General features: G+C 45.3%; 1 protein-coding gene across 2 annotated transcripts in view; it reads right to left on the reverse strand.

The window, feature by feature from the left end:
- PDE4C (phosphodiesterase 4C) overlaps positions 1–24,133 on the reverse strand; it is a 969,601-nt gene that overhangs the window by 553,917 nt on the left and 391,551 nt on the right. Inside the window, exon 1 of one of the 2 annotated variants that reach the window (XM_029614336.1) lies at positions 1,792–2,370. The exons of the other annotated variant lie outside the window; for it this stretch is intronic. Within the exon in view, the coding sequence (XP_029470196.1) occupies positions 1,792–2,018 (227 nt within the window). The 5' untranslated portion in view covers positions 2,019–2,370. Of the gene's footprint in view, positions 1–1,791; positions 2,371–24,133 lie in introns of those variants that run through there. 2 annotated transcript variants of the gene reach the window in all.

The following is a 24,133-nucleotide window of genomic DNA, read 5'->3' on the forward strand; positions in this document are numbered from 1 at the left end:
TAAACTTGAAAATGAAAAGCTTGACTCCTTGGAGCTCCAAGCTATAACTGTCCTGTGGACACTGCAGACATTAGGGAGGAGGGGTGTTTTCAGTAATGGATTGAAAGCTTTACTTTTCTTAGATTTATTTCCCACCTTTCCAATGACAGTTTAAGGTAGGAAACAAGAATACAAAATACAACAAACATGTAAAACATACATAATACCAATCCAAAATAAAACATATGTCATCAATAAAAATAACAACTTCTTATCAATGGGCACCAATGTAATTTAAGAAGGATCCTTACAATGCTATGTAAACCTCAAAACAAATCCTTCATGATACTTGTATGGCTATTCTTTGTTCAACTCCAAAATCCTCATATAAGAGTGCAAAAGATTAACCATTAACAGGCCAATTTAACAGAAAAATTTTTGTTGGAAGGAGTGGAACGTTTCATATACATTATCATAAATCCCCACCGGGGGTAATATGGCTGTTGATTATAATCATAAACGTCCCACCTCCGACCAATATATGTGATGAATGTGCAAAATGTGCTACTATCCACAAGCTTTTTGTTAAATCATTTTTTTATCTATAACTATAAAACATTATGCATAATTGATAGTGGTGAAACAAATCACTTCAGTTTTAAGTGCAGTCAGACGCTACTCATTAGCCTTGTGTATTGATCCCAACGAAGGGTAAAGAATCTCAACAGCCGCAGATGGCACAACCTAGAATGGCTTAACCGGCAGCCTTGGATAGAGTCCCCAGACTCACGCCAGGAACCTAGCAGGCATGGCCCAACACTGACCGACGATACATCGCAAGAGGATAAACTCCCTGATGAAAGGTCTCAATGTGGACCTGAAACGTGGCTACGTCGGTGACCCTCTCAACCACCAGATAAGTCGGGGTGTTGTTATGAGCTTATTTTTAAGCCATAAGAGACTGCCGGTTAAGCCATTCTAGGTTGTGCCATCTGCGGCTGTTGAGATTCTTTACCCTTCGTTGGGATCAATACACAAGGCTAATGAGTAGCGTCTGACTGCACTTAAAACTGAAGTGATTTGTTTCACCACTATCAATTATGCATAATGTTTTATAGTTATAGATAAAAAAAATGATTTAACAAAAAGCTTGTGGATAGTAGCACATTTTGCACATTCATCACATATATTGGTCGGAGATGGGACGTTTATGATTATAATCAACAGCCATATTACCCCCGGTGGGGATTTATGATAATGTATATGAAACGTTCCACTCCTTCCAACAAAAATTTTTCTGTTAAATTGGCCTGTTAATGGTTAATTTTTTGCACTCTTATATGAGGATTTTGGAGTTGAACAAAGAATAGCCATACAAGTATCATGAAGGATCAATAAAAATAAAACACAACAGGCATTCAAACTAAAATAACACAATCTCATAAAATACAGAGCTCACTGTTCCCACTGGCACCTCCTGTGACCTTGAAGAAATCACTTCATCTCAGATACCCAACTTAGTCTGAACTCTCTTTAGGGAAAGAACTTATCCTCACTATTACAGAGAACTGCATAAGTCTACTAGCATTATAAAATGGCAAGCATTGCTACTGCTTCTTTTTTTTTTTTCCAGGAAGTCCACTGAAAGGGTGTGATGTCTCCATGCACCTTTTCCTTCTCATTAATCTCTGACACATCCCAGCACTCTCATACCAGAACCACAAATGTGGGCTCAAGCGATGATGGGGGGGTCGAATGTTGCTGATACCCACCAATGCCTCCCCCACCAATCTTTAACCCCTCGCCCCTTACCATGGGGGGTGGGCCACGGTGAACCGTCTCTGCATTCGGCTGTCACGGCTCAGCAAGAGCTTCCTGAAAAGCAGGGGCGAGCTGCGAGGGGAGCTCTGGGGCGAGCTGCGAGGAGAGCTGGCGGGAGAAATCAGCAGCGAACTCCTGGGGGCAGGAGCCCCGGCCAGCTGAGGCGCGGCGCAAGACGGGCTCCTTGCCACCCCGGCCTGTTCCCCGGCGGGCAGCATGGCTCAAGCAGGGCTGCGGGTCGGCTCCTTCCAAAACAGCAGACTCCTCGCGAAGCCACCTGAAACTAAGCGCCCCTCCCTCGGTGCAGGCGACGCGGGGTTTCTCTACGGGACAGGTGCGTGCGCGAGCTCCGGGAACGCTCTCACAGCGAAGCTGCCGTCTCCTCTCGGGGCTCCATTCTCCACCCCCCGGCGTGGCGCACGGGGGTCAGTCCGGATCTGGCGCCGGAGTTTTCCTGTTCTCAGCAAGTTTTCAGCGTTGGTGGCAGCACGGACTTTATCCGCCTCACCCCCCCCACCTCGGTAGCGCGGAAGGTGCAAGACTCGCCGCCCTCACATACTTTCTTAAGATTCTTGCTTATGAAAGAAACGAGCGTTTCCCTCTCCTCCCCCTTCTTCGCTGTTGCCAACACAAACTTGACATGTCAAATCAGCTTTACATCTAGAAAAAGCAGCAGCTGTCATGTTACATTTAGGATGAAAACGTAAAACTCTTGTTTTCTTTTTAATTTTTTTTGAATCGATTATTGAGCTGGCCACTTAAAACAAAACAACTTAAAAATAACCATTTTCTCATTCCCATTCTGAATTCTACAACTCTGTTTCTCAGTTTGATATTCTTGAAAGCTCTTCCTACACAGCTGCTCCCACCATTAGGAACTTAAATCAATTAAAAGAATCAACAGAGATGCTGCCTCTGCTGATTGTCATCAGGACTCCCATCACCCTAGGCAAGTGTCTAACCCATCCACATAAAATATAGTAGTATAGGGTGACCACCAAAGGACAGGATCCAGGAAGGAGATTTAACAAAAATAAAATAAGTGCAACGCTATCAGAAATAGAAAAATAGGCCACAAAACAAAGAAAGGAGACCCAGGAGTAAGATCAAGAAATGGACAAATGTAATGTTGAGGAAATACAGGGTTCCTAAATTTAAAATAAAAACAGATCAGGACATGTTGGGCTTTGTAATTGAAAAACTTAGGTCATTTGGATACTATTCAGAAAACTTGTGTAACTGAATTCCGTGGTTTTTCTTCTTTCTATTTTTATAAAAAAAGAGTTTTTAATCCCAGGGAGTAAACTCAAATGGGTGCCGCGTCTCAGATTACTCCTGTACACACTTAAAGACACTTCCTGGAGTGAAATTATTTTTTAAAATGACAGTGCATCCAAAATCCTTTGAGAACGTGGGATTTGTTTTCGCCTGTAGGCATGTTTGTCATACAAATGCCCGCTGTCCTGAATACATTTACACTGTATTGTATAAAAAGATATTCACAATCACAAAAATACCCTCCCCCCCCAAAAAAAAACAAAACAAAAAACATTAAACAGAGAGGTAGGGATTTAAAACCTCATGAAAAATGCAATGGAGATGGGTACATAAGGTCATTAATGATTTTATTTGTGGTTTTATTGATTTATGTTGTTTGTACTGAGGTTTATTTATTTGATTTATATTCTGCTTGTTGGATCTTCAAAGCAGATTACATTCAGGTACTGAAGGAATTTCCCTGTCCCCACAAGGATCACAATCTAAGGACCTGATTCAGTAAGGGTTTTTCCGATAGACACAAAATAGGAGAAAAGTCTTAATGAATCAGGCCCTAAGTTTGTACCTGAGGCAACTGAGGGTAAAGTAACTGGCCCAAGCTCACAAGGAGTGGGATTTGAATTCTGGTTTCCCTGGTTCATAGCTGCTGCACTAACCACTAGGCTACTACTCCACTCCATGATGTATTTTATATTATTTTATTAAGTTTTGTACATTTCATTTTAATTTGGCTGTGCACCACTTTGATAATAAATATTGAACTGTGGTATATTAAGTAAATAAATAATAAAAAATATCTCAAAGAAGTGATTTCAAACCAGAAGAAAAAGCAATTTAATCCTAGCTAAAGCTTGCTCTTCCCATGCCTGTCAGGTTGTGAGAAGTGGCTTCAAAGCAGGGTTGACCATCTGGCTCCACGTTAGGTTGATCCAGGTCAGGTTTTATCCTACTGCATGCTGAGAGATGTAGCTTCCAATTTTCTTAGGAAAAGATCAGTAACTACAATTCCATGCATGAAACAGGGCAAAAGCAGGACTGGATCAGCCTGTTCAAGGTGAGGTGGTAATGCTGCCTTGTCAGTAGAGGATCATTCCTGACTTCAGGCCTCTGTGGGCCCAAATGAAAGGATATGAGCGCATCCCCTATGCCAGGCTTACACCGTGACAACCCAAAATCAAGTTGCCTATTTTTTTGTGCAGCGTCTGCAGAAGCAGAGTCTGACTCTGGCCTTGGCAATGCATGAGGGGCTTTTGATGCTGATTTTCCAGCCTGAATGTGCACTGGGCTGTATTCACAAACATTTCAGCACCATAATATTTGTTGAACAAGAGGCTGGCTCCAGGTTTGGTAGTTACAGCGTTGGGAGATTTATAAACAGGAAGCCGAGACAGTTACAATGAACAGACCTTTCAGAGTCTTTCCCGACCCAGGCTAATCTCAGCATGCGTAGGTAGAATGCCAGAAGGGAGCTTTTGTGAAGATTAGAAAAGGTCAAGCCCAATCTTACTAATATCCAAAAACCACCACCAGCACAGGGCTTCCGAGTGACCCAGTTTCCAGAGGAAAGCTTTAGACCAGTCTGGGTTTTCAGACACCTCCCCCCACCACAATGCATTTTTGGCACCTGTTGTGCTGATTTAAAAAATAAAAGAAGGACTACAAATAGCATGGGACAGGGGATGCAAGTACAAAATCCTGGACTGGCCAAAAAAGGAAATCTCCCTCTGGGAACCAGGCCACTTAGCACAGGAGGGACCCTAAGTTTAATGCACTCATGCGGTTGGGTTAGGCTGAAGGATGACTGATTGCCCAACAGACTCCTTCACTCCACATGATAATCCAGTCTTCTGCCTCCACTATTGCAGCATCCCCCATCACACTCACCTTCTTCAAAATCAAACTGCACAGAATGGCAGTTACTACCCTTAACACAATGCATGGGGATAACCTACATGGAGCGGCAATTACTACCCATAACAGAACGCATGGGGATAACCTACATGGAGCGGCAATTACTACCATAACAGAACGCATGGGGGTAACCTACATGCAACGGCAATTACTACCCATAACAGAACGCATGGGGATAACCTACATGGAGCGGCAATTACTACCCATAACAGAACGCATGGGGATAACCTACATGGAGCGGCAATTACTACCCATAACAGAACGCATGGGGGTAACCTACATGGAGCGGCAATTACTACCCATAACAGAACGCATGAGGGTAACCTACATGGAGCGGCAATTACTACCATAACAGAACGCATGAGGGTAACCTACATGCAACGGCAATTACTACCCATAACAGAACGCATGGGGGTAACCTACATGGAGCGGCAATTACTACCATAACAGAACACATGGGGGTAACCTACATGGAGCGCCAATTACTACCCATAACAGAACGCATGGGGATAACCTACATGGAGCGGCAATTACTACCATAACAGAACGCATGGGGATAACCTACATGCAACGGCAATTACTACCCATAACAGAACGCATGGGGGTAACCTACATGGAGCGGCACTTACTACTCTTAACAGAACGCATGGGGATAACCTACATGGAGCAGCAGTTAATACCCTTAACAGAACGCATGGGGGTAGCCTACATGGAGCGGCAATTACTACCCATAACAGAACGCATGGGGATAACCTACATGGAGCGGCAATTACTACCATAACAGAACGCATGGGGGTAACCTACATGCAACGGCAATTACTACCCATAACAGAACGCATGGGGATAACCTACATGGAGCGGCAATTACTACCCATAACAGAACGCATGGGGATAACCTACATGGAGCGGCAATTACTACCCATAACAGAACGCATGGGGGTAACCTACATGGAGCGGCAATTACTACCCATAACAGAACGCATGAGGGTAACCTACATGGAGTGGCAATTACTACCATAACAGAACGCATGAGGGTAACCTACATGCAACGGCAATTACTACCCATAACAGAACGCATGGGGGTAACCTACATGGAGCGGCAATTACTACCATAACAGAACACATGGGGGTAACCTACATGGAGCGCCAATTACTACCCATAACAGAACGCATGGGGATAACCTACATGGAGCGGCAATTACTACCATAACAGAACGCATGGGGATAACCTACATGCAACGGCAATTACTACCCATAACAGAACGCATGGGGGTAACCTACATGGAGCGGCACTTACTACTCTTAACAGAACACATGGGGATAACCTACATGGAGCAGCAGTTAATACCCTTAACAGAACGCATGGGGGTAGCCTACATGGAGCGGCAATTACTACCCATAACAGAACGCATGGGGGTAGCCTACATGGAGCGGCAATTACTACCCATAACAGAACGCATGGGGGTAGCCTACATGGAGCGGCAATTACTACCCATAACAGAACGCATGGGGGTAGCCTACATGGAGCGGCAATTACTACCCATAACAGAACGCATGGGGGGGTAACCTACATGGAGCAGCAATTACTACCCATAACAGGACGCATGGGGGTAGCCTACATGGAGCGGCAATTACTACCCATAACAGAACGCATGGGGGTAGCCTACATGGAGCGGCAATTACTACCCATAACAGAACGCATGGGGGTAACCTATATGGAGCGGCAATTACTACCCATATCAGAACGCATGGGGGGTAACCTACATGGAGCGGCAATTACTACCCATAACAGAACGCATGGGGGTAGCCTACATGGAGTGGCAATTACTACCCATAACAGAGCACATGGGGATAACCTACATGGAGCGGCACTTACTACTCTTAACAGATCGCATGGGGTAATCTGCATGGAGCAGCAGTTAATACCCTTAACAGAAAGCATGGGGGTAACCTACATGGAGTGGCAGATACTACTATAAGCAAATTACTGGGCAGACTGGATGGACCATTTGATCTTTATCTGCCATCATTACTATGTTATTATGGGTTAGATATTCAAAAGCCATTTAGACAAATAACTGAAAAGTTGTCCATCTAAATGGCTTAGAAGCACTATTCAGCGACTTATCTACCTTATAAATGGGCTCTGACCGACGGCCTGCAAATGCGCAGTAGAGAGCAGCTCTACCGCGCATGTGCGGGCGAGCACGTCGGTCAGAGCCGAACGTGCCCGAAAAAAAAAAATGGCGCTGGGGCAGCAGGAGCGGCGGCGAAAAGCAGGAGTGGGAGGAGCATTAGCGGCGGCAGCTGTGACGAGCAGGAGCGGCAGCCGCGCGCGTGTGGGAGGGACACCCCCCCTCCCCCCCCGGAGATCTTCTGTCTGCGGATGAGCTGAAAGGGGAGGGCATTGGGGGAGGGAGGAGAGAGTGAGGGGAGGGAGAATAGAGGTAGGCGGGAAGGTGAGAGGGAGGGAGAATAGAGGGGGAGAGGGAGAATGGAGGGGGGAGGTGAGATGGAGGGAGAATAGAGAGGGAGGGAGAATAGAGGGGGAGAGGGAGGGAGAAGGTGAGAGGGAGGGAGAATGGAGGGGGGAAGTGAGAGGGAGGGGGAAGGTGAGAGGGAGGGAGAATAGAGGAGGGAGGGGGGAAGGTGAGAGGGAGGGAGAATAGAGGAGGGAGGGAGGGGGAAGGTGAGAGGGAGGGAGAATAGAGGGGGGGGAGGGAGTGGGAAGGAAATGGACCGAAATTTTTTTTTTTAAATGTAGCCCGTTATTACGGGCTTAACGGCTAGTCTAACTAGAATTTAGCCAGATATGTCAGGGGCATTCCTAGGGCGGGCGGCAAGTGTTCCAGGGAGCAGCAGACTTAGTCGGTGAACCCATCCAGCTAACCTTTAATAAAGATGGGTATATTAAGCGGTGCGGCCGTGCTGCTAATATCCCAGTTATATTAGCCAGATAAGTGTATCTGGCTAACTTATCTAGCTGCCAAATGGCTGAATATGGACCACATTATTTGGGGCCTTATGCAGCTCAGAGTTAAATCATTGAAACAAAACCTGTCCTGATGACCCCCACAGGCAGCTGGATTTTTAGAATATCCACAATCAAGGTGTACCCAATAAATATATATACAGCAGAGACCAGGTATATGCATATTTAATGTGGAAATTCTTAAAATCTAACTGCCCATTAAAGCTCATGAGATCTTTGGGAAGCCCTGAAATACAGGGAATGGACTACCTCAGACAAACCACAAGGTAAAAGGGATGCAGATAACACTAGAAGAAAGGGGCTAAAGATAAAAGGAGTATCAATATTCTCCAACCAACCTGTATTACAAAAATAAAGCTGTGACATTCTACGGCACAACCAAGTTCACATGCCAGGCAGCAACCCTCATCCCACAGAAATAATACTCCCCAGTTATCCCCTACAATCCCAGTATGGCTGGCCCAGCCATACTGGGAAAAGTTACAAATCGACCCCCACTTGCTGGATTCGATTGGATGACATTGGCTATTACAGTCACAATTAGGTCTGGTTCGCAGGTTATCCACAAGGAACATGCCTGAGATTATTTACATGCACTTCCTCCATTGTATGCAAATACATATCTAATGCATATACATAGTATATAATTCTGAAAATTCAATCTGCCTGTGGCTCTTGAAGGCTGGTCACTCCTGGGCTATGATTTCACAATTATTGTAACAAGCACATACCCCTGGCATGAGGTCCTGGCATAAGGTCCTTGGAAAAGCTAAAATCACTAGGACAGTTTTCAAAAGGGATTTAGCCAGGTAACTGTGGAGGTATCAGACTAGACTCTCCAGGGTGAAAACTGAACTCTCCCCCATCTACCTCTTAATCTTCCTAAAAGTGCACATGTACTTTCAGAATGTACACACTTCTTGTCGGGCTGAAAGAAAGAGTTGCTTCTGAGAGGGAGTAAAACAGTGAGCACAGAACTGAGTTTTTAAATCTACATTCGTTATTTCACTTCTGTTCCCTGCACCCACAGAAAGGGCACTTAGGCAGCTACTTTTTTTTTTTTTTAAGAGACATACTTGGATAGCTTCTCTATGGTGCAGAGGTATAAACATACTTGTGGACCTTGTACTATGTGGGCTACTGAAAGTTGCCCCCCATTTGTTACTGTCCAGCAGATGCGCCAGTGCCTCTTTTGAAAGCATAGAAAGAAAAGTAAACCACCGCTGTGATGCCAAACAGGTTGGGGTCAGAGGTCAGCTGAGACCTCCTAGCAGGCAGCATGAGAATGGTGCTGGGGAATCTAGGAGCAGCGCCACCAAGGTAAATCCAGACCATACGCGAGGGCAGCAGAAAACCCAGGAATGGATCAGTGTCTCGGGAGGACGTAGGTTTAAGGCTGTCGGCACTGATATTCCTCTCTCTGGGCCAGCGGCGAACCAGAAGTCTCAGTACAGGGTTGAGGGAGGATACCTCTCCTCTTTGAAAGAAGGGGGTCCTCAAAAAATGTTTTAAAAGTTAAAACAGAAATCAGTTTCTCTCATAGATAGGCATTTCCATATATATATATATGTTTGTTTAGCATGTTACCAATATTCTTTCTGGCAGCTGACGGCCTGAGAGCGGGAAATCATTCCCGGGATCCCCGCTGGACCACTAGGGACTTTAGGCAAGTTTTTTTTTTTGGGGGGGGTTGGGAGGGTGGGGGATTCTAATTAAATCTGAAGGGTTGGGGTATTTTTTTTTTTTTTTTGGCGGATTGGGACAGCCGGAAAAAAATCAGCCCAAACAGCGGGAAACAAACTTTCCCGTGGCAGGCCGATAACGAAGGCCAAAAGGTTTGGCCGAATCACATCTAACAGAGTAGGATTAAATGGTCAATTTTCCCAGTGGAAAAGGGTAAACAGTGGAGTACCTCAGCGATCTGTACTTGGACCGGTGCTTTTCAATATATTTATAAATTATTTATTTATTTATTTATTTATTTAACATTTTTTATATACCGAAGTTCTAGCAACAATGTTGCTAATCACTTCGGTTTACATATAACATTGGAGTGACTTAACAAGTGTGTCTTACATGGAACAGGAAAATGAACTTGGAGAAAATTGAATAAATACTAATAACAAATAACATTAAAACAACAACAGTAGTAATAGAAAAGTTATATACAGGCGAATTAAAATGAATCAATTATGAATTAGGTATCTGCAAAATAGACAAGAGGGATTGGAAAATTAATTCTTTAGTTGTTGAGCTAAGAGGTATTATATGATCTGGAAAAGAATACAAGTGAGGTCATCAGATTTGCAGATGATACAAAATTATTCAGAGTAGTTAAATCATAAGCGGATTGTGATACATTGCAGGTGGACCTTGCAAGACTGGAAGATTGAGCATCCAAATGGCAGATGAAATTTAATGTGGACAAGTGCACAGTGTTGCATATAGAGAAAAATAACCCTTGCTGTAATTACACGATGATTAGGTTCTATATTAGGAGGTACCACCCAGGAAAAAGATGTAGGTGTCATAGTGGATAATACTTTGAAATCGTCGGCTCAGTGTGCTGCAGCAGTCAAAAAAGCAAACAATGTTAGGAATTATTAGGAAGGGAATGGTTAATAAAATGGAAAATGTCATAATGCCTCTATCGCTCCATGGTGAGACAGCACCTGGAATACTTATGTTCTTGAAAAAAATATAGTAAGCTTTGAATTTTTCATTTCAACAGAAACAGTGTTTAAGACTATGAAGGTCAGTCCTTCAGACGGTCTCGGAAGCTCACATATATTCCTCTTCGTATAATTTTCATGTGGATGCATCTTCCCAACCCATAAAGGATCCAGCCCTTTGCAGGACCAAATATGGCACCCTCTCTGCCTGAACTCAAGCTAATTTTGAAACCACACAAAACCGTTTAAAAGTTGTTAATTATTTGATCACAGGGGGGCAGCAAAGATCCTGCCAAGTCCAAATTAAACCGGAACACATAATAGTAATAGTTTGGTGTTGAGAGAGGGGCGGGGCAGAAGAGGACACCCGGAATGAACTCATGTGGGGCCAGATGTGCTAAAGAGGTTTTTCCCATTTTGTGTCTATGTGAAAAGGCTTTGCTCATCTGGCCCTAAGCCAGACGACGACGCAACAAGCCTTCCTGCAGACTGCTGGAGTTTTACGTGACCCGGGGATTCCCAGGCGTGTCGTGCTGGCCCCACAGCCAGAGGGTGAATACGCATAGACTGAGGCTTCATGATATAGACCCATTCATCTCATGCATATTCACAGTGGAGATCCTGAAAACCCGACTGGTTGTGGGGGGCCCCCCAGGATGGATCTGGGATACCCTGATGGAATAATATTAATATAGCCAGTGTGTTTTGTTTTTTTTCCGCTTCCAGTACTCAAATTGTTTACTACTGGAAAAAAAATCAAACAGAAAAATAGTATAATAATGTGCAAGGTTTAAATATTCTTTCACCAAAAGAGCTTTCAACTTGAATATGAGCACAGGGGGTTTAGCTCAAACGCAAAGGGTTGGAGAATTTACTTTTTGTTTAATATTTATCCTTTTTCTAATATTGAGCAAACCAATTCAGGAAACCTTGCTCTGTGTCCAGGGAACCAATTTATCCACGTGAAAGCATACACAGCAGCACATGGCCTAGTAAAATCTATTCAAGCAGAGATCAGAATCGGCTAAAATCAATCCAGGCAGATACAAAAAAAAAAAAAAAAATCCAGAAATCGGAACAAAAGTTCATGTGTATCAATTTCCCCTCTCCCTCCCTCCCTTCAAACATTTATTTCTGCAGACCTTGCTACAAACTATGCCATTTGAAAATTTATTTTAAAAAACGAGGTCTGGTAACTAAATCTGAGGTCTGCGGATTTTGCATAAATTAAGTTAGGACTTTATTTTCACAAGGCTTGCGGTTACAATTCTGGTGTTCCAGGAACACCATCTGACCCTCCGGCTGAGGGTCAGATGTACTCCATTTTGCTTCTAATGTCCTTGCATACCTCCTCTTCCTTCCCCCTGCAATTCAAAGCAAACTCAGTCTTTTATTTAAATTTTGAAAAACTCAAGATATTTTCAGGTCGCTCGGGGAAGTATGCCGTTAGACACCTAGAGCGCCTCAATTGTAAGTACAGAATTTGATTAGAGGATTCAACCAAAGTGTGACTGGCCCGAATCACTGAACTCTCTCTGTTTGGAGTGATCTAGCAACTACAAGTCATAACTCCAACAACTAGGGCACTGTGTGACCTTGAATAGGTCACTTAACCCACTTATGTGTAGGCTTAGATTGCAAGCTCTTTGGGACAGCTACCTTGTAATCATGTGAATTATCTGCTACTACACTATGCAAATAATAAACTTTTATTACATAGATACCTTCCAAGTCTCCAGCAGTTGCAGACCCTAACTTACTGCTTATTTTTGCTCAACCACTGCATGTCAGTTCCACCCGGGACCCCAACCAAACCAGCAGCAGAAAGCCAGCATAGGTTTCCGAAAGTCTCTGGTCCAGCTCCAAGCACCACCTTGCATTATACACTTCCTGTCTGCTGCACGAAGAGCCAGAATTCAGTCTTAACAAGATCGCCTTAGCAAAAAAGGAGACATGGACCCGTTTGCTCCAAGATGCCCATGTCGAAAAAAGACACACAATGTATCAGCTCGTGTCCAGGAATGTATTCAGGTGGACAAATGCAAGCTGGCTCACCCGCTCTCCTCTAAGGAGTGTCTAAGCCATCCCGGATAGTGATGTGTTTTCCTTGGAACAAAACAGGAAATTTTAACAAAATTTTAACACTTTGTTTCAATTCACTTTAGGGCCGATGCAAAAAAAAATACGCCGAAAGCGGGAGCTGAGTGTTCAGTGCCCGCTTTCCTAATGCGCACCCAGGTACCTCTCCTGGGGCGCCATGCAATATTTAAATTAGGGGTCGCACCCCTAGTGCCTCCTTGGCAGCAGGCGCCCAGGAAAGGTCAGCGGTCTGCGGGTTAAGAAAACAGGCACTGAATTTATCGGTGTCCGTTTTCCTAACCGGCACACAACCACGGGTTAGGGAACTGGACGCTGGTTAACTGAGTTTCCATTTCCCTAACCTGACCACTGGCACTTTTTACATTTTTTTTCAATCTTTTAAAGTTTTCGCCAAACCTGCATCCCATCCTTCTGATACTATACCCATAAAAAATCTCATCTCCATCCCTAACACCATTGCCTCACCCCTAGCTGACCTAATTAACTGCTCCCTCTCTACAGGTTCCATCCCTGACCCTCTTAAACACGTGTTAGTAAAACCCTGCTCAAGAAGCCCTCTCTAGACCCCAAAGACCCAACTAACTACCGACCGATTTCCAATCTCCCTTTCATCTCTAAAATCATGGAGAAAGTAGTTAATACACAGCTCATGGCATTCCTTGAGGACTGCAACATACTCCACTCAGCACAGTTTGGTTTTCGTAAGAATTTAAGTACTGAAACCCTCCTTCTATCCCTTACAGACCTCCTCCTCACCAGCCTCGACCAAGGTCATAACTTCCTTATTGCCTTCCTCGACATTTCCGCCGCCTTCGACACGATAAGCCATGACCTCCTCATTGCCCGCCTATGGTTCAAATTCTATGGTTCAAATCCTATCTATGGTTCAAATCCTATCTAACTAACAGATGCTTCTCCGTTAAACTTGGTTCCTCAGAATCCTCACGTTTCTCCCTCTCCCAAGGTGACCCCAAGGCTCTTCCCTTTCCTCCACACTATTTAACATATACCTCCTCCCCCTCTGTCATCACCTCACTAATCTTGGACTCAAATTCTATATCTACGCTGATGACGTCCAAATCATCATCCCCATCCACGACTCACTACCTACCACACTAAGCTTTTGGGAGAAATGCTTTTCTTCCATCAACACATTACTCACATCCATGCAACTTGCCCTCAACTCTGCTAAAACTGAGCTACTGCTCATACATAACCACCAAACCTTTAAGCTGGCCGCACCCTCTGACCACGTCTCTCCTTTCGCAACCCTCTGTACGAAATTTAGGCGTCCTAATCGATCCTCATCTGGACCTCAAAAACCACATCACTTCTGTTATTAAGGGAGGTTTTTACAAGCTCATGGTCCTAAAAAAACCTCAAGACCCTTCTCCACACCCACGACCTTAAAACTGTTATCCAAGCCACACTGACATCTAAGCTAGATTATTGCAACTCCCTATATCTTGGCCTTCCTTCCTCCTCTATCAGACCTCTCCAGATACTGCAAAATGCCACAGCAAGGATCATTAGTAACACATGCAAATCAAATCATATTACCCCTATCCTTAAAAACCTTCACTGGCGGAAGCCTACCTGCTGAGAGAGACCCGAGAGAGGACATGGGGGACCGTACCGGCGAGACGCTGAACCCGCCTCCTAACGCCGACGTCATTAACAGCTGACGAGGCTGTGCTACAAAAGACCAGCACAGCCCCGGAGAAACCGGAAGCCTACCTGCTGAGAGAGACCCGAGAGAGGACGTGGGGGACCGTACCGGCGAGACGCTGAACCCGCCTCCTAACGCCGACGTCATTAACAGCTGACGAGGCTGTGCTACAAAAGACCAGCACAGCCCCGGAGAAACCGGAAGCCTACCTGCTGAGAGAGACCCGAGAGAGGACGTGGGGGACCGTACCGGCGAGACATTGAACCCGCCTCCTAACGCCGACGTCATTAACAGCTGACGAGGCTGTGCTACAAAAGACCAGCACAGCCCCGGAGAAACCGGAAGCCTACCTGCTGAAAGAGACCCGAGAGAGGACGTGGGGGATCGTACCGGCGAGACGCTGAACCCGCCTCCTAACGCCGACGTCATTAACAGCTGACGAGGCTGTGCTACAAAAGACCAGCACAGCCCCGGAGAAACCGGAAGCCTACCTGCTGAGAGAGACCCGAGAGAGGACGTGGGGGACCGTACTGGCGAGACGCTGAACCCGCCTCCTAACGCTGACGTCATTAACAGCTGACGAGGCTGTACTACAAAAGACCAACACAGCGGCGCGCAGCCGCCGGCGCGCCGAAGCCGCGCGCCAAAGGGGCGCGCCCCTGGAGGAAGATCTGAGGAGAGCTCCAAATGGGGAAGAAAAGGAAGATAAAACCAATAACGTCTACCCCAGCCTCTAAAGAGATGAAAGGCCCTATGGATAGTCATATTATCCGTAGAGGGAATCAGCAAACTGGAGAGACTGCCCAGGAATTATCTTTCTCTTCTGGGATGAGCGCTAGTCCCGTCCAGGATCAAAGACCCATCATGGACCACAGTATTGGGGTGGTAAGTAACTTGAATACCACCGCTATTACTGAAATGCCAATTTCAGCAGAAGGAGGCACCAAAGACTTGGAGCCTAGGCCATATGCTGAAATAATGGAAGGGGAAGCTGAACTGGCAGACCCTGAAAATATCTCCTTGGCAGATATATGGAAGGCTGTAATGAAAATGGAAAAGAGACTTTCTCAATCCATGACTCAATCCACTGTTTTTGCAGCTGAGATCAAGGGAAAGGTGGACGACCACAGGAAGAGGATAGAGAGTCTGGAAACTGTAGATAAAACGATGAGTAATCAAATTACCTCTTTACAAGTGAGTGGGAATGCATTTATCAAAGACTCTTTAATGATATATAGAAATCTTGAAACGTTGGAAAATAATATACGAAGTAAGAACTTAAGGTTCCTAAATTTCCCTTATACTAGATTGCTCTCACCGCAAGAGTTATTTAAAAAATATACTAAGGAAGTATTGGGTATAAGTAATGATTTATTGATATCGAATATTTATTATATATCTAGTTATAAGAGAAATGGGGAAGTAAAAGAGGGTGAGATGGATGTAATAAATGATAAAAGCCCTAATTTGACATCTTTTTTAGAAGCATCTGGGGATGATATAGCAACTAGAGCAACATTAATAGTAGTCTTTGGATTAGAAATTGAAAAGAATATTGTTCTACAGAAATATTTCAGGAATAAAAATTTCTTATTCTGTGGTAAAACTGTCCAGGTCTTTCCCGATGTCTCCAGACCTACCCAGATGAGGAGGAAACAGTTTTTGGCAATGCGAGGAAGAGTTCTAGCTATTGGTGCTACATTCTTCCTCAAATTCCCATGCAAATGTATTATTTTTCATCAAAAAAACAAATTTGTTTTTCAGCAACCCGATCACCTGGAGGTATTTCTTTCAGATAAGGAGGGACTTGGGGTTCATGAACAGCCTACATGATGGGTTAATTAATTGATTGATCAAATTAGGATCTCACTCACATGTTCTATGATTAGACGTATTATCTTTATATTTTCTTATGTAGCTTCCCAGATAAAGTGGACTAAAAATTAGGGAAACATATAATGTTTACTTGTAATTTTCTTTTTCTTGTGCAAAGTGATATGTAATCCCTAAAAATCCTAATTTCTTTTCATTGTAAATGTTATGAAATTCAATAAACTATAAATAAAAAAAAAAAAAAAAAAAACCTTCACTGGCTTCCCATTTTCTCTCGCATCTTGTTCAAAACCCTCACCATTATTCACAAAGCTATCTACAACCACAACTCCTCTTGGCTTAATGAACCCCTCCAACCCACACAATCCTCCCGCCCTACTAGAACAATTCATAAATGCACCCTGCTTGTTCCCTCTCTCAAGAAGGCCCGCCTCTCAGCCACAAGGAAACGCCCCTTCTCAATTGCTGGCCCTACACTCTGGAACGATCTACTGCCCAATCTTCGCATGGAACCCTGCCCTTTCAAATTTAGAAAACAGTTAAAAACGTGGCTCTTTCATCAAGCCTTTCCGGATTAACATCCTTTACTCCCAGACCCTCCTCATGACCCCCCCGGTAACTCTCTTAACCCCTGTATATTTTGTTTAATTGCTTTCACGACCCACTGGTCCCTGGCTTCACTTGTATATTTTGTATATTTTGTATTCTTGCACCTTAACTAACCTTTTGTTAACGTTCCTCTCACCTTCTCTCCTTCCTCTCTAATTTCTGGTGTCAGCCCTTCCGACCCCCAGTTCTCCCCCTCCCCTCCCCCTGTTATTTGTATTTTCTACCTTTTTGTTATTATGTAAACCGATATGATGTGTACTTTAATGTCTGTATAGAAAAACTGTTAAATAAATAAATAAATTAAGTCAGAGGTTGTACAGAAAAACAGTAACATCTGCTTTTCTGTACAACTTTTTGGGGTGTTTTGGGCAGGTGTTAATTTCAGAGTGTAAAAATGTGCGGATTGGACATGGGGGTGACTAATAGCCTCATCAATATGCATTTGCATGTGCTGAGATCTATTAGTTTCAATGTGCGTTGGACGTGCATTGTGGACGCGCTAATCCCCTTATGCATGTCCGACCGCGGGTTAAGCAGTGTGCTTGGCTGATCACACTATTTTACATGGCTGAAGCTCTGTACTTATGGTCCTCTTCCTTAGGGCCCACAACCAGTCTGTCTCTCTCACACACACACACACGGGTCACACCCCCATGACCAGTTTCTGTCTTTCACACACCAATTATCTCCCTACCAGTCTTTCTCTTACACAAACACCAGTCACCTTCCCGAACAGTCTCTCTCTCTCATGCGCACACACACACACACACAGGCTTCCCACGTCCATGTTCTATCTTACATATACAGCAGAGCTTTCCAAACTTTTCATGTTGGTGACACACTTTTTAGACAAACATAATTTCGGGACACAGTAATTAGTCTACAAGCAAACCGGAGGTTAAAGGTTAAATGAATGAAATGTATTTCGACAATTTATGTATGTTTCCTTAAATATATACATAATAAAATGTTTCACGACACAACATATCTTGTGAAAACCTTTCGTTTATATTAAAAATATATAATATTCCAAGATTAATGTTATTGTTATAATTTATGAGTAACAATAATAAAACAAAGTTATTGTGTTATTCAATTTACCTCTTTAATGAGATATATGAGCTTGATGGGATGAACACAGATTTGAATATTTGGTGTTAATAAAAAAGTCCAAAGGGTCTTCTGCATAATTTTAAAAAGCTGGCCAGTTTCACACTATATAATTATTTGATAGCCTCATTCAACTAATTCTATATGGCTATGAGAGTGAAATCTGGAATTTATAGGAAGGGACAGAATGTCAATATAAATCCTGCACCTCCAGTTCTGTAACTCTGTGCATCCACTGAAATTCCCCCAAACAATGGAGCTTGGATGTTTCCCTTACAGCTCATCATACTAAAAGATATTTTCAAATGCTGGTGTCACTTCACAGTAACAGCAGCACAAACACCTTCCACTGCCAGGCACATTGTGAACTAAAATAAAACCTCGCAAAAAAGACACTCAAAATCTATACTGCAATCCCATTGTAACATAACAGTAATAACACCAAGGACTCAAACAACAATAACCCTACCTGTGAAAAAGCATGGGTAAATATTACACTGGGTCCTAGAATACCAATACACCACCTACTGAGGAAACAAAACAAACCCGATTGCTATAGATCCCTATGCTAGCAGAATCTCTCATCATGGTCACACACACAGAGCAGAGACAGACCCTCACCAAATACAGAATACAAAATAAAGGAGCACAAATTAGACAAAAACTGAAATGGAAACTCCAAGAAGCCAGACTCTGTGTATTAACAATGGAAAAACAGAACCACCATTCCTCATAAAACAAATAAAATCAAGAAACATAAAGCATCAGTTATAATAGTAAAACCATACTAATAAAAGAATATTTTAAAACTACTGATAAATAGAATTTCTATTAATTAAAATCATATACATTTTTTTCCAATTTCCCAGAGGTTATCCCGTCTCACACAGACTCACATGTCCATTCTCTCTCACACATACACCGTCACATACATACACATTCATGCTCTTATACCCACCATAACCTCTCGCTCTCACAGACACTGACACACTTTCAAGCTCTAAGACACTCTCTCCCCCTCCACACACACCCCACACACAAACTCTTACTCCCCTGGATTTTCTCATACACACTCTCTCTGGCTCCCTCACATACACACAAACACACACACCCAGGCAAGTTCCCAATCATTCTCACACAAACACACACACCCAGGCAAGCTCCCAGTCATTCTCACACACTAAAACTGACCCCCAGGCAGGCTCCCATTCATTTTCACACCACTCCCTCACCATCCCCCAGGCAGGTACCCATTCATACACATGCACACACTAAAGGCAGACCCCCTCTCTTTCTTTTGCCAGCAACCTCGGAGCCTCTCTCATTCCTCTGCTGCCACTGATGCCGCATGGCTATTGGGGAGGCGCTGATTGCTGCTATTGGCACTGAAGCCCATTCTGCTGCCTCCTCTGTGCAGGCCCCGTGGGTTTCCACTTCCTCCATGTTGATCTTGTACATTGTGAGATCCGCATAGAGAAAGTGCTACTCTTGACATTAACAAAGATTACATGTGCCAATCAGTAAAAAGTAATTTATTTCTTTTTTTTTTTTTTTTACCTTTGCTGTCTGATCTTAGTTTTCTAATCGGTTGGTCCCAGGCTTTTTTGTTCCACCTCCCCTTTCTTATTTTTTTGCCAATTCATTTCATATTGTCTTTTTTTCTATTTCTTTTCTCTCCATCTATCTTCTTCCCTCAAACATACAGTCAGGTTCTCATTCTCACATGCTTTCTTTCTCTCTCACACACACACAGGCTCTCACTCTCACATGCTCTCTCTCTCATACAATCATTCATACACAGTCTCTCTCTTGCACATGCTGTCTGACTCTCACACACCCAGGCTCTCTCTTACTCCCACATGCTGTCTTGCTCATGCACAGGCTCTAACTGTCACATGCTGTCTCTCTCTCACACACACAGGCTCTCACATGCTGTCTCTGCAAACATTGAGGTCCTCACTCCCACACCCAATCTCTCAACTCACACAGGCACCCAATCTCTCAACTCACCTCATACACACACACAATCTCTCAATTCAGCTCATACAGGCACCCAATCTCTCAACTCAGCTCAGTTCATACAGGCACCCAATCTCTCAACTCAGCTCAGCTCATACAGGCACCCAATCTCTCAACTCAGCTAATACACGCACTCTACGGACCCTCAGCCTCTCTCTTACCTCTGGGCCTCCTCTTCACGGGTCGCTGCAGGATCGGCTCTGCAGCGGCCCTGATCTTCTCGGGCCGATCGCGGCGACTCTGATCTTCTCAGGCCGATCGCAGCGACTCTGATCTTCTCGGGCCGATCCGATCCGCGGTGGGGGCCCTGCTACCGGGCCTCTTCTCGCCCGCTGCAACGCGGCTCCTCTTCTGCACGCGGCTGCTTCATCTCCTTCCTGCCCATGCGGCTCCGGCAACATTTTTCTTCCGGGGCCGCGTGGGCAGGAAGGAGGCGGAGCACCTGCACGTTTAGACGTGCCCTTTTTTTTCGGGCCGTGGTGACGTGAACTCACCACGGCCTTACCGATCTTCCTGCTGTGTGTCTGCGGCACACAGCACAACGATTCTTCACTGCTTAGCTGCCAGTGGGATGAGCTCCACCGGCGGCCGCATTGGCTCCCACTTGCCGGTGTGTCACGTGCACCGGGTTTGCGCGACACACCGGCACACCCCAGGCGACACACTAAAGTGTCGCGACACACACTTTGGAAAGCTCTGATATACAGGCTTCTCACTCCCATGCTGTGTCTCACACACACCCATGTTTCTCACTCTTATGCTAGCTCTCGCCACATGCACAGGCTTCTCATTCCCATAATCACTTTCTTTCTCTCTCACACACACACATACACATACCAATCACACTCACATACCAGTTTCTGTCTCTCACACACCAATCATCTCCTGACCAGTCTTTCTCTTACACACACACACACACACACACACACCAGTCACCTTCCCGAACAGTCTCTCTCTCTCATGCACACACATACACAGGCTTCCCACTCCCATGTTCTCTTTTACATATACAGGCTTCTCACTCCTATGCTATGTCTCACACACACCCACACACCCAGGTTTCTCACTCCTATGCTAGCTCTCTCCACATGCACAGGCTTCTCATTTCCATAATCACTTTCTCTCTCTCACACACAACACACACACACTCCAGTCATCTCCCTGACCAGTCACTTCAATTGTCTCTCCTATATACACACATCACCTCTCTGACCAGTTTCTTCAATCACACGCATGCTCTCTCCCACACACTTACATAGATGATCTCAATCAAATGCTCTCACACACAGGCTCTCAATCACAGTTACACATACACACTCTTAATCACACATACATGCTCTCTCTCTCATTTCCTGCACCCTCCCCCCCCGAGAACAAATGGTAGCTGCAGCAGCCTCCTCTAGCCCCCACAAGCCAAGAAAGAAGAATCCCATCAGCCACGGGAGGCTAATTTTGCTGTCTCCGGTGCCGATTTCTGGCTGCTTCTGATTTTGCTTCAGGCCCACACTACTGCTCGGGGCCGCTGCTGCCACTGCTACTTTTTCATGCGGCATGGCTTTTTCTTCTTCCCGCACACCCCACTGCGCATCACTTCCTGTTCCGGGCCAGGGTGGGGGCAGGTGCGGGAAGAAGAAAAGGGCCAGCTGCAGTTGCCAGCCTCCACTAACACTGCTGCCGTTCCCATCCGGGCTTGAAAGTGCTGATAGCCCGGGTGGCAACAGCAGCAGTGGAAGATGGTCTCTCTCTCGCTCGGTGAAGGAAGAGGAGGGAAGAGCAGCAGGAGACCGGTAGCATGTGACCCACCTGCTGCTGCTTGGCGACACACTGGTGTGTCGCAACACACCGGATGAGAAAGCAGAGTTTCCTAGCGTGTAGCAGATGGACTCAGGACCAATGGGTATAGCCTATTTTGCATAGGCTCGGCGGCACGCAAAGCCCCTGGACGCGTGTATGTCCCGGGGCTTTGAAAAAGGGACGGGGGCGGGGACAGGGCGGCAGTCCGGGGGCAGTCCTGAGTCCTCCGGCACAGCGGCTGTGCTGGGGGTTGGTGTGGTGGCAGCCAGCCGGCAGGCGTAACTCCTGCTATAAAGGTAGGGGGTGGGTTAGATAGGGGAAGGTGGGGGGGGGAGGGAACGGGGAAAGCCATCGGGCCTCCCCTAGGGCTCGGCGCACGCAAGGTGCACAAGTGTGCACCCTCTTGCACGTGCCAACCCTGGATTTCATAACATGCGCGTGGCAGCGCGCACATGTTATAAAATCGGGTTTACATTTGTGCACGCTGGGTAGCGCGCACAAATGTACCCCATGCACATAAGATTAAAAATCTGCCCCATACTGTACATAAACATAACAGACACCAATCAAGAGTATCACAAAATGTCAAAAGGAAATACTTGCATAACAATCCGGAGGGTTAATAAAATGCCTGTCTAAATAGTCATGTTTTCAATGAAAGCTTGAAAGTGTTCAAACTGTCCACCAGTCGCAACAATTCATGAAAAGAGTTCCAGTGGACAGGGGCTGCAATTGAGAAAGAACAATCTCTGGTGCTACAAAGCCTAGCATGCAGGCTCCCAGTCCCAGTCCAGAAGGCCTCTTTGGGAGGAGCAACGTTGAAGAGTAGGACAGTAAAGGTGCAAAGGGGCATTACACCATGAAGTGACAGCAGAGGACTTCAATTGAAGGTGATAACTGCATCTTTGTACGTGATATGCTCTGCAATAGGAAGCCGATTGAATTCAATAAGAATAGGAGTGATATGATCATGGCTATTGGTGCCAGCAGTAAGTCGCGCTGCAGCATTAAGGCGCAATCGAAGAGGTTTAATATAACTCCAGGTAGACCATAAGAATGGAATTACAGTAATCCACAATAGGGAGGATGGATGCTTGTACTACAGTTCGAAAATCGGCCTTATCCAACAAATGTTTAAGGCTACGAAGGTCACAGAGTTTGAAAAAACCTGACTTAATGATGCTTTTGACATCAGGACAAAATGATACTGCAGAATTGCGAATGCAAGAATCGAGCACAAAGGAGATATTCTCAATCACAATCGAGTTAAGTTGAGTCTTCGAATAAGGACACTGAATCAACACACACTGGGTTTTAGAAATGTTAAGAGACAACTTATGTTGTGCCTATTGGCCACAGACACCTGCGGCCTCTCTGTCTCACCTCTTTTCTGCCTTTCTCCATTCTAGTTGGCAAGATGGCTGCCTCCGCTTCCACACACTGACCGCTCCAGCGTCCCCGGACCAACAAGGGAGATTGCGTTCACCATTTTCCATCTGGGATCACCTAGGGCACGCACACGTGCACTGGCCCTTCTTTTACGTACGTCAAGGCGGGAATCTCGAGGGCGTCCCCTCTGCATGACGTCATTACCACCGGGTATTTAAACTCTAAACTCCATTCCAGCTACGAGTTAGCAAGGATTCATTCCTGCTGATTTCGCTCAGGTTACAGACGCCTTCACTCTGTACTCTCTCTGGACGACCCAGGTACCCGCTCCTCGGGGGCCTTGCTACATTCCTGTTTTACCCTTTGGGGTCAGCTTGTTCTAGCTAGGACGCTCTTGGTACCCGCTCCTCTGGGGCCTTGCCTCATCCTGGGCCTCCGCTCCTCAGAGGTCCCTATCTTCCTCAGCCTACCGCTAGAGTGAGTATCCCAGCTTCCAGTCTCTCTCACCTTGCTACAGTGTGGATTCACGGCGTACCCCGCTCTGCGGACCACTACCAGATCTACCTCACAGGCTTACCATCTACAGCGTGGATTCACGGCATACCCCGCTCTGCGGACCACTACCGGATCTACCCTACAGGCCTGCCATCTATAGCGTGGATTCATGGCATACCCCGCTCTGCGGACCACTACCGGATCCACAGTCTATTGGTGAGAGTTCATCTCCGCAAGTCACGCTGTGGAGTATCAGCAAGATCCCTCCTCTGTGCAGACGTACTCTGCCCGCTCCTCAGGTTATTTCCATCAATGGCTGTATAATAAAGAATCTCTTGACTTCTGTGTGTGTACCATTAGAGCCAGATTATCACAGCAAGTCCCCACAGGGAGGAGCCCTGTGGGAGGTTCCATCTCTTGCTACGACCAAGGGCCCACAACACCAACAAAACATATTAACTT

This window comes from Rhinatrema bivittatum, chromosome 8 (assembly GCF_901001135.1).
Source record: "Rhinatrema bivittatum chromosome 8, aRhiBiv1.1, whole genome shotgun sequence".
Taxonomy (NCBI): domain Eukaryota; kingdom Metazoa; phylum Chordata; class Amphibia; order Gymnophiona; family Rhinatrematidae; genus Rhinatrema; species Rhinatrema bivittatum.